This window comes from Urocampus carinirostris, chromosome 7 (assembly GCF_059441175.1).
Source record: "Urocampus carinirostris isolate Australia breed hairy pipefish chromosome 7, RoL_Ucar_1.0, whole genome shotgun sequence".
NCBI classification, from domain to species: Eukaryota; Metazoa; Chordata; class Actinopteri; order Syngnathiformes; family Syngnathidae; genus Urocampus; species Urocampus carinirostris.
The window spans coordinates 42,291,016-42,309,250 of NC_142355.1; the positions used below are offsets into that span (position 1 = coordinate 42,291,016).

Consider the following 18,235-nt stretch of genomic DNA (forward strand, 5'->3'; position numbering starts at 1 on the left):
AGTTGTTTTAGCGTGGTAAAACTGTTCAGTTGCATTAACTCAACTGTTAAAATAAACCAGTTAACACATTCAATGCCAAACATGAATATCTTTCTCCCCATTGTTTGTGAATTGTGTTTAGTAAAGAGAAAAGCAGAAAAAAAACATTTGCAGTTTTCTACTCAAATGTTGACCTGTAGTTTTTAATATGTCCACCTGATATCGCCAAAGCATGCAATGAAACACTTTTAAAATAGCTCTATTAAATTGAGTTTCTCAATGCAAAGGATAAAATTGGATGCTAAGAAAATGAATATAATATTTTATTATTACTTTTAGTCAAAGTTTTTATGTTTCAATACATTTAATTCCTTATGGTGGCACTGTGGCTTTGGTAGTTAGCGTGACTGTGGCACAGTTATGAGGTCATGGGTTCGAAACTGGCTACCAGCCTTAAAGTGCAAAGTTTGCAAGTTCTCCCTGTGCCTGGGTGGGTTTCTTCCAGCCATTCCAGTTTCCTCACACATTTCAAAAACATGAATGGGAGGTTAATTGGTGTCTCCAAGTTGTTCCTAGGTATGAGTCAGCATATGAATGGTTGTCTGTCTCTATGTGCCATGCAACTGGCTGGCAACCAGTTCAGGGTCTCCCGTTCCTATCGTCTGTCAATAGCTGGGATGGGACCCTACTGAGGATAACTTAATTATATAATGGATGGATGGATGTAATTATTTGTATATTTTGTGTTTTTTAAAACCAATTGGAAGGAATGGTCTCTTTATCAATACACAATGTAAATGCAAACAAGAAAATATGGGATTCATTAACATGAATCCATAACTGGAGTGAAATGAACCTCGATTAAATATTTGAATCTCTAACCAACAGAAGCAATTAGTTATGTTACTACAAAGCTATACTGTAGATATTCAACCTAGCCAGAAACAGCACACCGCCCTGCTCTTTACAGCTACGCATCTTTCAGTGTGCAACCCTGTCCTGTTTTTATCTATTCTTTTTTTATGGTAAGCAAGCAAAGGAATAGTTGTTGGATTGTGTGATGCGTACGTGGGGGATTTTTCAATGCTGACCTGTTCACAGCTGGGCTCTAGCTAATGATGTCAGGCACCCTCAGTGTGTCCCAGTTTGGAACCACTCATGAGGCCAGTAGCGTGATGAGCTGTGCTTGATATTAATATGGGATGTTTTCACGCTTCAAGCTTGGCCGCATTTACACAAAAGGCTGGCCTCGTAACCTGTGAGCTTTCTAATCCACCCAGTAAACAAGGGATTCCCACTTAAAAAACAACAAGTTATGCCTATGCCTGTGGACAGGGTCTGTACAGGTCCTTGAAAATGCTTGAATGTTAATCTTTGGATGCATAAGTGGGGTCCAAAATGACCTCGTGGGTTGTTAGTCTTCAAAATCTTTAAAATGGAAAAAGTTGTAATATTGTCATATTCTAGGTATTCCTCATAAAACATTTTTATTACATGATGACATTAGTATTTTCATTTTTTCCCCACTAAATTTCGTCACCACTCATGAAAGAGTGTATGTACTGGTGGGTCATGCATCCAGGGTTAAATAATACTTCTTGAAGGATTAAAGAGGGCCTGAATTTTGGGCGAAGTGGTGGTAAATGCTTGCCATTTTTGCCATGTTTCTCAACAAGTCTGCTTGAATATGACGCAGACACTGCTCTCTGGTGGCTTCAATTTGCCATTGCATTTAATTTTCCCTTATGATTGACTGCAGCTGGCATTAGTCTATATGGCATTCTCCTATAAAGCCTTGCTGCTTTCGTAAGACTTTTTAGTTATTTTAGCTTTGACTTTTAAATGACTGTATTTTTGTTGCCACTGTTTCTATTCACTTGTTTCTCAGAGCTCCTTTTTTTACTTCCACAATCCAAAAGACTATTTTTTAAAATCATAATACAGTAAAGAAATTATCATAAATTGGGTTTGTTATTTGCTCTCAATGTATAATACAGTATTTAATAAATAAAACAATCCATCCATCCATTTTCTGTACCGCTTAACCTAACTAAGGTGGCGGGGTGTCTTGGAGCACTAAACAAATAAATCACATAAATAATTAAAGTTTTCTAATTCTTCAGTTTTGACTGTCACAGGAATCATTTGGAACGCACCCCCCACAAAAAACGAGGGATTGCTGTATTGGATCATGGTTGATAAAGCACATTGCAGAAAGGGATCAGGACAAGACACACAAATCATGCCAGTAAGAGTTATGCAAAGTGCTTGGCTCAACTTGAGCTGAAATTTCTTTATAAGTGCCCCCTGTGAACTCTCATCCATGATCCCACCGTGATCTTCCATACTGCCATTCCATTCCCTCCTCAGGCCACAAAGACGAGCTGGTGCTATGGTATTGCATGTGTCACGACACCCAGGATTAGCAACCTGCACTCCAGCCGTCGAAGATCCTCTGATGTAATAATTAGAAACGCATGATCACACCGTCTACACGAGGTGAATAAACACTCTCACATGCAATGCAGATTGGCAACTTTTGATAACATTTGCTTTAACATATTGGAAATCAGTTGGGAGTAAAGCGTCACAAAGTAATGTGTTCCTGGAATGCAAGTAATGTAACCTGGTATTCATAAAAAAATGAATAAAAAGTGTAACTCAAACGTCGTTTCAACATGGTGCGTGACTCCGCTACTCATTAAAAAAAGGATAAAAATGTCAAGGCATTCTAATCGATTTCTTTTCCCCCTCACTCAGGACAAATTAATGAACCCTTAGTCCGCTGGCAGCACACCACTAATCACGTTGTAGAAGTGAACTCTGTGCAATTATGGTGGCACCGTCTCAAACACATAGTGCAAAAGATTCTCCCTACTGATATTCTCAATACCATATTTACCCATATGTAACAGTATCTAAAACTGTAAAAGTAAATAATGAAGTTATGGGGTGAACTTAAATGCACAAGTTTGGTTGTGTGACACAAGTAGGCAGCATTGGAGGAGGAAGTGTGGCTTATCAAAAACAACAAACCAACATGAAATGAATGGGGCAAACCGAAGGACAAAATGAATGGTAAATGTGTTCTGAAATTTGGTCTTTTTATTTGTAAAATTATTTTTCCAATACACCATGCCTGGAAAAAAAAGAAGATATCAGCAAAGGAGTTTTCAGCAATGGAGGAGGAAATCTTCCAGTGGTTTGAAGCACACAGACAAAAATGATATGGAGTGTCTCGGCTAAGTGTTTGTTTGCAAGAGACATAAAGGCTTCACCGCTTCCACAGGTTGGTGTACCGTTTTTTCCTGTATTAATTTTATTATGAGGCGTTTTCTCAGCAGTTTTAGGTTTCAATACAAGTATATGCGGTAATTTGTAACCAAACTTACTTTCACAGGAACCCACTATTTTTGGGTGTCAGAAATCCAGGGGTTAATACAGCACATACAATTGATTCATTCTTTCATAATCGCTGCCAACTGGTCTGTACTGCAGAGTTACCTTGGGCACTCCCAACCTGACTTGGTGAGATTCTGTCACTCACTCTTAAACCTCATTCTCCGCCTTGCGAAAAATTGGGACTTTTCTACCCTCATCGCAAATGTGCTTTGCTGAGTAATCTTTCTGGTGTCAGTAATCCGAGGGAAAACTGAATTACTATTCAAATGCATTAACTGTATTGAAATTATTTTATTCAGTAACACACCCAACATATTTTGAACCTCATGATGAGATGAAATAACAAGGCACTTACCCAAAAGATGAGATTGAAGACAAACATCATATACTTCAAGCAGCAGAGGCAGCCCCTTGCCATGGTAAACTTGCTGAATTCTAAAAGGAAAACAAATGATAGATCCAGGTAAAAGACCAAAAATTTGCTCCTTTTGGCCAAGCCGCTTGTATTGTCCGCTGTGTCGGCCTCAGCCGCCGTCGCGGGCTGACCCTGTCGAGCGTTTTTACGCGGCCCAGTAGAGCCGTAGAAAGCTCCGGCGGTGAAACCACGGCCGCCAAACCGCCGGTCGGACGTGGAAGCCCTAGGGAAATCTGAGTCACAGCTTTCTATTGAGGGGCTGTGACGGATAGCTGACTCCTCACTGCTCGACCTCTCCATGCTCTGGCAATACTGCTGGTGATGAAAAGGAGGATTCCCCTGACGCACAGTCTAACATAGTCTAAGAGGTGATGGGGCAGTGCAACGTTCACCCAGATTTCCACTGCTTGTCAATCAGAAAAAAAAAATGAAAATGAAAATCACATCCATCGGTAATCAATAAGAAAAGTCCAGTAGAAAAGTCAGAAGAGCTGCACTGCTCAGGTCTGGTGCTGATGCTTTGTAGCTTTCAGTGTCCTTGAGTAAAACATCATCACAGGTAAGACAGGGGAACTTTTTCCTGATATGTCTTCAGTTGTGATAGGCAACTCAGATGCTCCACTTTCACTCCTGACCTGCCAACTTTGCTCCTTATTCACATATTCCTCGGGTTCCCTCCATCCAAGCGTGCTTTCCTTTACCCAGCTTGCTCTTCCACTTGAGTGTAGTGTGCAGCGGGTAGCAATCCCGCAAGCGCTCGGTTGTAACAACCGCTTGAATGATGTGCTTGACTGACGAGCGTTGCCTGTTTCCCAATGAGAGCACCGCAGTCCCGTCGCCTTGTGTGACTCTCTCACTTTTTGCACTCCCTCCCCACTGCTGAGCGGGCAGCCAATGCAGCAGCTGAGGGAAGATTCAAGCTCCACCTCTCCACTCCGTTTCTTTAATAAGCTCATCGCTGTGTTTGCTTTGACTATACATGTTCAGCAATTTATACCGTCAAGGGACGTGAGAAGTCAGCGTGGATTCAACAATGATTAAAGTGCACATGGCATGCCTCACAGATATATTTTGTCTCTACTGCTTAGGCTCCGTACAGTGTGACATTTGGCAAGTGCAATTGCTTGTGATTTTTAGTCACAGTATAAATATTTTCCAACGGCTGTTGTTATAAATACCGCAACTCATTCGGCATATTGTCATTTATAAAGCATTTTGCAAAATAGACTGCAGTATTAGCCAGCTCTCTGATGTGGGTCAGGGTTGAAAAATTACAGATGGAGTGGGCATGGGTTCTGCATTAGAGATGACCACATCCATGAAAGGGAATGCAATTGACTGGAAATGGTTCGCTTCAGAATTGTCTCCAGACGAAGCAAGAGGGATGCTGAGCGCTGTCCAAAAGCAGGGGTCACCAACTTTTTTGAAGTTACTTTTTGTTGTTGATTATCACGAAAGGCTATGAGATTGATACACATTTCTAAAATGACAACTTATCATGTTATTAGTATGTTGGCACTTTTAATACCAGGTTGTAATGAATAGAAATTAAGTTAAAATATGTTTAGTCAACCACTAAAACATAATGCCAGTTAGAAATCGAATTTCCTTGAAAAATCATTATGACCAATCACTGGTGATCTATTTTAAGAACCTGTCCGCGGGCTACTCAGCTGTTCTGAGGGGACTAGCTGGTGCCCGTGGGCGCCAAGTTGGATACCCCTGTTCCAGAGCATAGAAAGGGGTCACGTATAAATAATGCAGACTCTAAACTGCCAAGACAACATGGGGATTATTTAGGATTGATCTTTCTTATGGGGCGGCAGTAGCTCAGGAGGTAGAGCGCTCGTCTTGGGATCAAGGGATCCCAGTTCGAATACCGGCTCGTCCGTGTTACATGTCGAAGTGTCCTTGGGTAAGACACTGAACCCCTAATACCCCCAATAAGCAGGTTAGCGCCTTACATGGTTGCAAGGCTGCTATTGCGAAATGTGGAGCACATTGTAAAGCGCTTTGGGAAGTCGGTGACTTGAAAAGCGCTATATAAATGCAGATCATTTCATTTCATTTGATTTCTTATTTAAGGTTATTCCCTATATTTGTCTGTTCAATAATAAATCAGATTTAGATTGACGTGGCACCGAAGGATTGAGGTAATTAGTATCTGTTAAATAATGTATATGAGATTTAAGTTAAAGTAAAATTTTAGTTGTCGTCCGGGGTAAAAAAAACTAAAACTCATTTTATTTTCATCCCCAAGATCATAAATAAATACGTACACCTTAAAAATATTTGCAATATCAGCCAGGTAGGACAATTTTGCCTGATCCAAGTATCTTTGTTAAATAATTAGACCCATATTATTTGTATTCACACTTTAGTTTAGATTTCACAATAAAGAAATCCTGAAGTACTAATATAAATGGCATACCATTCGGTCTATCACAGTGACAAATTTGGTCCTCGAAAATTCTGGTCTTGCAACTTTTCCAAGTCTGCTGTCTCGAACACACACGGGTCATTGAAATTGTCAGCTTATCAGGGACCATTAGGTTCTGCAGATGCCTCAAAATAAACATGCCTTAACGGTGTATTGTTGTGCAAATTTTTAATATCCACCAGGTGGCAGATGTTTTTTTTTAATAATGTGTCTTATTTCAATATAAATTACTTCGTTTTTGAAGTGAAGTATTGATAAAAACATGATTGCTTAAGAGATTGTTGCAAAGACTATTATTATTATTTATGTTATTTTTCCCGTGACTAAAGAAGCCCTATACTTAACTTTACCTTGCCTTGCCTTACGTATGCCCGATAATTTGGCTTTTTTATCTTTATTTTTTTTTCATTTTAAGATTCATCCAGATTCAGATTCAATTATTTTGAGTAAATTAAAATGAGCATTTTTTTTTGTTATATGATTCATGTATGAACACATATTTATATGTCGTAATATATTTTATTATTCTCTCAAAAATATTTTACATAATAAAATTAGAAAAATAATGTAAATTTAAAATAAACTTAAGTATCTGTCAGCAAAACAAAATAATTGTTACTTGGAAAATGCATTATAATAACCTTATGATACTTATTTTTTGTAAATGTTGCGTATTTGGATTTTCTTTAAGAGGGTTTTTTTCGTCTTTGGATGCTTGGATCAAATTTCGGGCTGTTACAATAGCTCTGTATTGAAATATTATAGCTTGGTTATTTGGATTTTAGTGCTGAATGTGCAGGTTTCTACAATTTCACTCATCCATCAGAGCTCTATGAAGCTCTAAGTATGCATGTTGCGGACTCCACATCCGGCATGGAGGATTCTGTTGGTGTAATTTCCCTCATGAACATTGTACAGAATGACAAATCTACTCGGATCGATATTATGCTGTGCACTGCTGCTTCAGGTATGCAGCATAGCCAGATGGGAGCACATTGAGACCCAGGAGAAACGGTTATGTCTAGGATGACACTAAGCAATTGAGGCCACACAAGTGAAAAATAAGAGAATTGGCGATTGGAGCAGAACACAGGATAACATTCTATCCAGTGATGCTCTGGATGCCATACGACCTCTGCTAGCAAACGGGGAGGAAGAAATACATGGAACATAAAAAAGTCTTCTTGTTAAAACTCAATCAAAAGTGGAATGTATAATTTTTTTTATCCACAGATTCCTAGGTTCTTTGCTCTTAACACAAAAAAATCATCAGCTCTGAGATTTTTTTTTTAAATTCTCTTACATAAGATGAACCATTTTGCTTTATAATTGCTAAAAATATACCTTCAAACATTGTGAATGTGAGCTTGACATGAGAAAGAAATAATAATAAATAAACAAATATTTTTACCATAGAAGAGGGGATAATTTATTAACTTTTTTAAGTATCCTTATGTAGTTCGTTTATGTCTTCTACTATGACTCAGTTTCAGCTTTTCATTATGGATGAAAATAATAACACCTCATTAAGTTGGCAAGAGACACATTCTATAATTCATCAGCACTTAATGAAAAATGTAATTTTACACTTGACTAACCCGCAGCCTTAATAGCCATGCATCTACAATTTTGGTAGCATAAATGAAGGGGAAGAACAACACAAAATCCTGTCCGAGATAAAGTCCTTCTATGAGTTGACTTGACACAGGTAGAGAGAACATGAGTACTCTGGTAGTACTAGTATAGTAGATACTGGCTTACGGCATATCAGGACCAGGACAACTTGCTGTGGTTGACGGAATAATGGATTCTGGTGTTTACCGAAGGGTACTGAAGGAGAAAGTCAGGCCATCAGTTTGTGCCCTCAAACTCAAGTGCTCTTGGGTCATTTAGCAGTAAAACGATCGGAAACACAACGGCAAGTCAATCTCTGAATGGCTCAAAAAAAATAAAACAACATAGAATAGAATAGAATTTACTTTTATTGTCATTCTTTGTAACCATGCACACAGAATTAAATGTCGATACACCTGACCCGTACAGTTAATCTGTAGCGAGCCGATGCAGCCGCAGCCAAACAGGGCGCCGCCATTTTAGACCCAACTGCTGTGTTGGGAGTCATTAGGTGACCAAACCCCCCAATTCCAACCCTTAATGCCGAGCGCCAAGCAGGGAGGCAATGAGTACCAATGTTGTAAGTGCTAGGTATGACTCGGCCGAGGCTTGAGCCAACGACCTCCCAGTCTCGGAGCGGGCGCCCTACCATCTAAGTTCTGGAGTGGCCAGGTCAAGGTACAGATTCAAACCCAATTGAGATGCTGTGGTGTTACCTTAAATGGGCAGTTCATGCTTGATAACCCTCTAATATTGCGGATTTGAAACAATTTTGAAGAACAATGGGACATAATCCTCCACAGCGATGTGAATTACACCGCCTGGATACAGTTCACACTCAATGGCAGTGAGAAAGCACGTAAAGATGTTTGTCAAAGACTTTGAGTCCTTTGATTGACGGATGATAAGATCTGCAGTTCACATCAAATGCTACAGCAAGCATGGGCATTTTTTCACCTCAGTTTGACAGTTTTGCTTAAAGGCCTTTAGACCAGTGTTGGTTCTACACCATATTATTCCCTGGCCGAGACCACCTCAGAGCGAAAGATTCTGAATGATGTGCGTTATTTGGAAGACAACTCAGTGTTTTTGCTATGACTCACAGGATCTATAGGGCCACAGAATCCCACGAGATCCAAATTCACGGCGCTTCAGCCTTATATCTAATATGGTTGACTGTCACTTTCTTCATGACCTTTCACGTTATGTTGGTGTCTCATAATTTATTGTTATAATGGACTGGTGTTGTTTTTTTACATTACTTCTGGAAGATTTATATAAAGAACACACTTTCAGATATACATTTTTATAGACAGGACATTTTAGTTCTTTTTTATAATGACACCATGCAGCAACTGAGCCATAGCAAACCCTCCACAAAGTCCAAACTGATAGAAGGGCCACAATTTAAATTACTTTTAGTAATTGTTGATGTTCATCCATTGTTAACGTTTTAATCCATGTTTGTCACTGTGGCAGTTATTGATCGTGCCTCAGGTACTGTGAGGAACGCAAGTAAACCTGTGTTTCTTTTTTTGGGGGGGTTGTAATCACTTCCGAAAAACAAACAAATAAACAAACCCACAAACTAACAAACAAAACTACCTTGTTTTGACTTTCTGTTGTAGTTGATGAGTCAGTTTAAAATGGTTAGCACCTTAAGCTATTATGCTAAAGCGGATATTGAAATGTTTTAAGCAAATGTGAGTAACTGGATTGTGACAATCTTTCAGATTAGATTGTGTCCTATGTTCCCTTTCGGAACAGCCAGACGGTGAATGCTGGTCTACTCATGATTCCTAAAGCAAAGAAGTCAAGTCAAGTCATGTTTATTTGTATAGCCCTTAATCACAAAGAGTCTCAAAGGGCTGCACAGACCACAGATTATTGCAAACCACAGACTATTATGACACCATCCCCTGATCTAAAACCTGATCTAAAGAAGAAATCCACCCGGTTGTTTTTTGGATATGGGCCCTGGTTAAGTTAAATGCTTTATGGAAGTGTTTAAACTTAGACTTAAGACACATGTATGTTCTATAGCGCATGAATGCATTTGACCTCATACTTAACCTGCTGCATCGGTTGAGGTTTTGGGACAGGAAACTTGTTGTTGTGATGAAGGCTTTTCACACAATTTCAGTAATTATTTATATTATTATTATGTTGAATGCATATTGTCAGACAGACAGACAGACGGACGGACGGACAGACAGACAGACAGACAGACAGACAGACAGACAGACAGACAGACAGACGGACGGACGGACAGACAGACAGACAGATACATACTGTATGAAGACTTCACCATAGAGTTTTATTACACTGGAAACATTTAGCAAATGTCAAGTTAACTTAATGTTTTGTTTGCATGTGTGCATTCTTTTCAACTTTTTAACATAAAAAATTGTAGCCATATGTTCTGAGCTGTAACTGGTGCAAAGCAACATAGTAAAATTGTGTGCTGCTTGTTTTGGGGCCTATCCTGGCCTTTAAGAGTTTCCAAAATATTGCGTTTGCTGGATATCTGAACCACATCTGGAGAAGCATTAGTATCAAAGATGTGCTATTCTTTCATTTCAATAACACAGTGACAGACTTAGATGGAATAATTTGACTGGATCTCTGTTAACAATTATTAAAAAAAAAAATTATTTCCTGTCCTTCTCGATTTTCTTACTATTTTAAGCTATTAACCGGTTACCTACAAATAGACTGCGAATAAAACCCAAGTCACATCATTGGTGATAAAGTCATATGGAGTTTAATGACTAATGTAAACAATGTGGGAATGATTACAATTATTATAATTTATCTGTTTAGCACTGCTTTTTGGACATTGTTATTGTATAGCTGTGTTCTATCAATCCGTTTTCTTTTCTGGTTTGTCTATAATCAAAAGGACAAAAGCAGTGCTTTTGATTTCTGGACTGCAACTGAAACATGGCAAGGGTCAGCTACTTCAAACGAATTAGACCTTTCTTATTACAAAAAGTGTACACAACTCGAAAATACAATTCCACTAATATGTAAAATCAAGCAAATCAGTTGGTGTCGGTTTTGATATATCAATAAATGTGTCACTGTCACAGTGTGAAGGAATGTAACTGATGTCCTCTGCTGTGATTATTAGCTGCTCCTTGTATAGCCTCAACTCAGATTACAAAAGGAATGACTGCTCTATCGCTTCACAGGTCTTTGGGAACCAATATCAGTGCAGCAGAAATACAAATTACGTTCACTAGCATGTGATCCTGAGATAGATTTATGATCAAGGCCAATGTAAGGAGCGTGATTACTACAGAGGGTTTCCACACATTCAAAGTCTCACTGCTGGCGACCTTTGAATCTGACACAATATTTGGAGAGCGTGCAGCTGTGAGTGCACGTAGCCTTCATTGAACATTTTACAGTTAGAAACAAACCAATATAAATGGTTAGATTATTATAATCTAAAACGACATAAAACATCATATTTAAGTTTGATATTTATTCCTTTATCTTAGCCGTTTAAAGTAAACCTTGGAAAATATGATTATGGTCTGCCATTTTTAAAGTGAGGTAATTTGCCTCAATTTAGTCAATAGAGATGGTGCAAAAGGGTGCTGGATAAGTATTTATGACTTTACTTCATCCTCAGGCAACCATGAAAGCATAAAAGGGCCAACCTTTGAATTTCTCCATGCGAGAAAGGACATGGAAATGGGGTGATCAAGGACACACTTTTGGCTCTAAGTTGACTTTATGGGAGGAAATATTTTAATGCTTCACATGTTTTATCAATATTTCTTAAACAGTTTTCAACATTGACTCCGTAAGTGTGGTTCCTATTAGATGGATTAAAAACAAGGCTTGAATGACTTTTGGAAATACAATTTGTAGACTGATGAATAAAAAATGAAACATTTTTGAAGATGTTCAACCAATCACATTTGGGGTAAAAATGGCACAGCATTTGAAAAGAGACACATGATGTAGTAAAGCATGGGGGAGCAGTGTGATGGTCTGGGGCTTATTGCTGGCTCGGGACCAGCACAGCTTGCTTTTTTTGACAGAATAATGAATTCTGGTAGATACATATGACAAATGTGATTGGCTGTGCCTGTCCCTTGTTTGACGCAAGACTAATGTTTGGTTGCTCGGTCGGCTTCCATCCATTCATCCATCCATTATCTGCACCGCTTATCCTCAGTAGGGTCGCGGGGGTGCTGGAGCCCATCCCAGCTATCTTCGGACAGTGGGCACCCTGAACTGGTTGCCAGCCAGTCGCAGGGCACACAGAGACAGACAACTCACTCGCTTATTCACACTTAGGGACAATTTGGACCGGCCAATTAACTTGACATGCATGTCTTTGGAATGTGGGATGAAACCGGAGCGCCCGGGGGTAACCTACGCAAGCACGGGGAGAACATGTAAACTCCACACAGAAGGTTCGATCTTGTGACCTCAGAACTGTGCCGCACACACGCTAATCACTGCGCCGCTCGGCCGGCTAATACGTGCATATTTGGTATTCTGTCGCCAGTATCAAACCGTAAGCAGCACTTTTTAAGAGAGGAACACTAATCAAACAGGAAAACCCTGGGGCAAACATAAGCAAGTAGCCACAGAATTAACGGTAAGTATGTAAGTATTTAATTAAACAATGCCTGGAGAAAAAAGAAAATGTATTCCTTATACTACTGACTTCCAGCTAAAAGTGATAAAGTTCTCTGACAAAAAAAAACAACAACCTGGAAGCAGCAAGAAAGTTTTGGGTAGATGAAAATAATGTCATATTTATGTTTAGTGTTTTTGGCCTGTTGGAAGGTAGACCTTCACCTCATTCTCGGGTCTCTTGCAGACTCCAACATATTATTGCCATCTGCTATGTATTTTGGGTCTATCAATCGTTCCATCAACCCTAGAGCACGATGCTACCACTACCATGTTTGACAGTGGCAAAGGTGTTTTGAGGGTGATGTGCAGTGTTAGTCTTATCTAAAATTGAACACTTTGCACTCATCCCAAAATGTTCCATTTTGGTCTCATCTGACCTTGTTGCACTTGTTATTTGGGTCTATCATGTGGCTTCTTGCAAATATTAAATGGCCATTTTTATGGTATTCTTTCAGAAAGGGCTTTCTTCTTGCCAATCGATAAAGGGCAGGTTTATGCAGAGTACGATTAATAGATGTCTTATGCACAGATTGTCCGACCACAGCTGTGTAAGCCTGCAAGTCATCCAAAGTGATAATCTCTGATTAGTTTTCCCCTTGTTTGGGCCAGACGTTGAGGGGGATAGCGAGGTTTTGGTAGGATTGCAGTGGTTTTATGCTCTCTCCATTTTTATATTATTGCTCTCACAGTGCTCTGAAGGATGTGTGAATGTTGTGAAAACTTATTGTATACCTTTCCTGTTTTGAAAATGTTTTGGGATACTTTTTGATACTTTCGCTAGTCAATGTATAACATAAAAACAGGAGCGCCATATCGATGAGACCATAAAATACAGAATTTACCAGACAGGCATGATGGTGATGAGCAATGACCAGCTAGATACAATTAAAAGATAAAAGACAATAATCCAACAATGCTGTTGAAGTTGTGAGTGACATTATATACCCCCCCCATAGCTTTTGATAACACTACATTTTCATGACTTCAAAGAACACAATTCTTCTTGAAGCACCAACACTAAGAACATAACAGTTCAGAGAGTACAATAATTGACAACGATAACCTCGGACATCCACAGCGAAACCATTCAGTGCATGCAACACACAGCACAAATGTTGAGTGCAAACTGAAGTCCAACAGGTTCGTCCATCAGAGCTGTGTGACACAAAGTAGTCCACACATGAGATTGTCCAAGCAAAGTGTGCTTACTTAGCCTCCGTTATACAGCATTTGCATTTAGAGCACAATTGTCAGTTGCCACTCAGTATAAAAATATCTGGGTCAACACAGGCTGTCACAAAGAGGTCAAATTGTGGTGACATGTCTCACTGAACCACATGCGAATTCTGGAACAGGCACAAAGATAATTCAAAAGTGACATGGTGCCCCCGATGCTGATGGAAGTGGAAGAGCTAAGCTTACCAAAAAAAGGAAAAAAAGAGGAGCAAAAGTGATATTAATCGTAAAGAGTTCCACGGCAAATGCAGGGCTGAGCGTCTGAATTCAAGCTTTGATAATTCATTTTCTGATTTAGGGCCAATAAATAATGACATTAGAAAATTAGAACGGTCCTAATTGTCGAAGTGAACATAATATAACATGAATTTAGACATGACACTCTACGATATACATGTAATTTAGATTTAAAATAGAAAATAAAAAAAATGTCAGCAAAGGCAAGAAGATTTAGTACAGGTATGCTACTGTAAATAATAGATGCTAGGTGCCATATAATTGTGCTAATATAAGGTCTTTTTTATAATAAAAGTAAAATGAAATGAGGACATGAAGTCGTTTGTGCATTTTAATATGTATTTCCTTATTTTATTGCAAAATAAGGTAAAATATATTCAGATTAAAAACAACATTTTATTGGTATGTATTTTGGTATTTAAAGTTCTCTAAAAACTAACCATCAACATAGTCGAATAGTATGAATCGTAAATGAATGCATTTATCTAGCACTTTAACTAGTCCCTGAGGACCTTCCAAGCGCTTTACAATGCACTTCACACAAGCCGCCGATCTGCTTATTGGGCCCATTGGGGGTTCAGCAACTTGCCAATTGCCCAAGGAAACTTCGACATTTAACTCGGAGGAGCCGGAGATCTAACCTGTGACCACTTTGGTCCTAAGACGACCACTCAATTCAAAGCTCATGCTATTTGTTCACGAAAGCTGCCAAAACTCTAAGTTTGTCAGTGAAACCAGGATTACGTAATAACAAAAAGCAAAATATTTTAAGTGTAAATAAAGTTGCTAAATCACACAACAAAATATCCGGTGCACTACCACAAACGCAACCCTAGGAAAATGCAACCTATAAGCATTGCATATTGTACGACGTTATAATAAACATTTTTGAACAAAAGTTTTTTTTCCCCAGTGATTAAGGATCTGATATCCGTATTGTCACACACATACCAGCATGGGCCAAGGTGAAGCAGGATGATGCTTAAAACCGAAAACAACAGCGACCAGGTAATGATGGTGCTGTATCTGAGTCAGATCAGGAGGCTTCTCCTGGTGCTGGGATATAATTTAAAACATGCAAATCATACCAATGATGTTACAATTCAGATATAAGTGAGATAAAATTTGTCACATGCAAAGCCAAGGCAACACTGTAATTCAATTGAGTTTGGTCCAGTATACTGTACATGTATATAGGTCTCAGTCTCAACTAAATTATACAGTCAGGGTGTCTCATCAACAAACCCCGTTTTGGCTGTACGTCGCAAAGAACTCGTGGTTATGGAAGCTCATTAAACAATCTATGTTCACTGTTGAGATACTTAATGATGGGAACCCACAAAAAAATCTGTAAAAGCCCAAAAACACCAGCCAAGAACCCATAGCAATTTGATTGGGTGAGCAATAGGATGGGCAGAGCTGTTTATGCAGGACATATTTTTACAAAAGAACTTTGCCTGTACCTTAGGACAAAAATGACAGTCAAAATAAGGCTTAACACTCTTTAAGAAACTGTGTATGTGAAACAAGTTTTAAGTGGTATATTGATATTGATATGGGATCACAGGCTCTGGGATTATTATTATTTAATCAAAAGCAAATCTACGTATTTTGCTTCCATTGCTCTTTGGGTCCAAAAAATTCCCGACCCTTGAGTCAGGCTATGAAACTAAATGCGGAATAACTCTTGCAGAGTAGATACAACCAATATCAATAAAAAATAAACAGTTCCTAATTTGAGATACTTCCATCTCTGAACGCCTTTAGTTACTGGCTTCAAGATAAGAAGAGGAAACGACTTATGGCTATTCATGTCAACCAGGAAGTGAAAGATTCATCTAAGTCAATGTCATATGGATAGAATGACAACCGCAAGAGAAGCAGTACCATTCAAAGCTCAAATGTCCAGAGCCTGCCACCACCACGGGTGCAACATTAAAACTATTTATGGCTGTGGAGGTTTGGCATTAAATGCGTTGGATGGATTTTGATTTGCTCAGGAACCTGAAAAGGTGCCCATAGACTGAGATGAGTCCATGTCGCGCCTCGTAAGCAAGGCGACACACGCTTAAATATCCTCCTGTGCTGCGGGGGAATGGGTTATAGGGCACACGAGAGCACTTACAGATGAAAATGTCTGCTCACTGGAACAGCAGGTGGAAGGGTGAGAGAGTATTCATGGAATACAGACAATCAGTGAGATTCCAGGCTACATAGCAAGCAAGGTCAACCATTTTTTAAATTCCTCCAGTTTTTCTTAATTTCTTTTTGTATCCATGGTTTCTAAGTAAGACTTCAAAACACATCCTGTAATATGTGCATGTTGTGCAACATTATGAGAACAAAGATCCCTCGGTTTTTGCAAAAAATGCGGACTTTCTGCTGTCTATTATAAACACAGTGCAAAACGTTGATAGAATTTAATTCAATTAAAAAATCTGCAAAGGAGTGAACCAGCGATAACCGAATCGCTAAGTACTGATGGGTCTCTCTATATTCATATTAGGAAACTAGAATCGGTATCGATGTTTACTTTCTTTAGCTGCTACCAAATCTTGAAATGCAGAACATTTGCAGTAAAGGAAGTTCTGACGAGGGGTAAGATCGGGCTGAAAAAAACCCACCTCCCGCTTCTCTATGTCTGACAGTGCCACCAAGAAAAGGAATGGATAATAAAAAATATATAAATGAGATTTAAAAAATACAGTCAGCGAAAAAGAAGCCTGACCTGGCCCGAACCTAAATTAATATTTGACATTATAGGCACGACATGAATTTCAGGCTTGAAAGACATAAGTTCTGGCAGGGCCTAAGATCTTATGTTATTTGTGTCTTAAAGGTAAACAAAGGTAAACATTCAGGGTTTTGGAACGGATTAAAACGATTTACATTATTTGTAATGGAAAAACTGATTTCTGTGTTCGAACAAATCGCTTTTCGAACAGGGTTCAGGAATGTTCGAGAACTGAGGTTCCACTGTATACTCGGAACAAATACTGTCCCATTCAAAAAGAGAGATAAATAATAATAATAATTATTTCTTTTGTATTGTCATTCTTTGTAACAGTGTACACAGAACGAAATGTCGATACACCTGACCCGTTGTAGCGAGTCGATGCAGCCGCAGCCAACAGAGGGCGCCGCCATTATACCAATTAGGTATGTCTCGGCCGAGGCGCGAACCAGCGACCTCCCAGTCTCAAAGCGGGCACACTACCATCTAGGCTACTGAGCTGGTATGTAGAGATACTGACAAATACCTTTGACACAACCCTATACTTTCACCTTAACGCTTGGCCAGATTTACAGAGTATTGTACTCTTGATGCAATGATCCATTAAAGCAGCATTATAGCTATTAAAACTACAAAGCGATGGGTGTGGTTTTGTGAAGTTTGTCTGAGAAAAAATTCTAAACCAAGCATATCAATCATACGGCTCACAGGCCGGATTTTGCCCGCTGGATGATTTTAATTGGCCTGCGATAAACTTCAGAGTATGTAAAAAAAATAAGTGAGTCTCTAGGCAATTTTTATCAAGTTTTGATTCTTTAGTTGAATACAAACAAATGTTCTCTACGGCAACTAGAAGGCAGTGATTAGTTTGCATTGCATAGTTTGTTCAGGTGTAAACAGCATTCACTCAACTGTTAAAATAAACCATTTAATGCATTAAATGCCAAAGATAAGAATGTTTTATTTTCCCATTGTTTGTGAACAAATGTTTTAAGATTAGAAAATATTCCTTGTCATCCATGATAACGATATGTATGGTAGGCAATTAAAGTAGGCTTAATGATAAAAGTAAAATACTGAAAAACTACAGTTGGCTAAATTTTTTTAAGTTGACTTCATTTTACTGATTTGGCCCGCCTGAGAACAGGAAGTCTGGATCAGGCTAAACCGAGTTTTACATCCCTGATCTAAAACACATTGCATAACTGTTGGAGTTACCATACCAACCTCCCTGTCTCAAAACAAAACAATTAACACAATAAATTAAAGACATAGCACAACCAAACACTCAAAATACTAATAGTAAATTGAAATTGATTTAACAATGTATTCAAGTTTTACAGACGATAAAGAAACTTGCTTGGCAAACGTTTACCAGGAAGTCATTTCCAAGGGAACGGGAAATCCAAAATGTCTTTTAAGACTGAGTAGTGTCTGTTCCACTGTACTGAGGCACAAATTCTATACATTCATACAGTATGAACAGGCTGCAGTTTAACAGCTAAATTATGTGGCC

At 38.8% G+C, this 18,235-nt stretch overlaps 1 protein-coding gene across 2 annotated transcripts in view; it reads right to left on the minus strand.

The window, feature by feature from the left end:
- LOC148363353 (tetraspanin-9-like) overlaps positions 1-18,235 on the minus strand; it is a 407,202-nt gene that overhangs the window by 147,834 nt on the left and 241,133 nt on the right. Inside the window, exon 4 of one of the 2 annotated variants that reach the window (XM_088341017.1) lies at positions 3,737-3,816. In XM_088341017.1, coding sequence (XP_088197143.1) covers positions 3,737-3,799 — 63 coding nt within the window. In that variant the 5' untranslated portion in view covers positions 3,800-3,816. Of the gene's footprint in view, positions 1-3,736; positions 4,631-18,235 lie in introns of those variants that run through there. The other variant, XM_088341016.1, reaches the window with a different exon arrangement.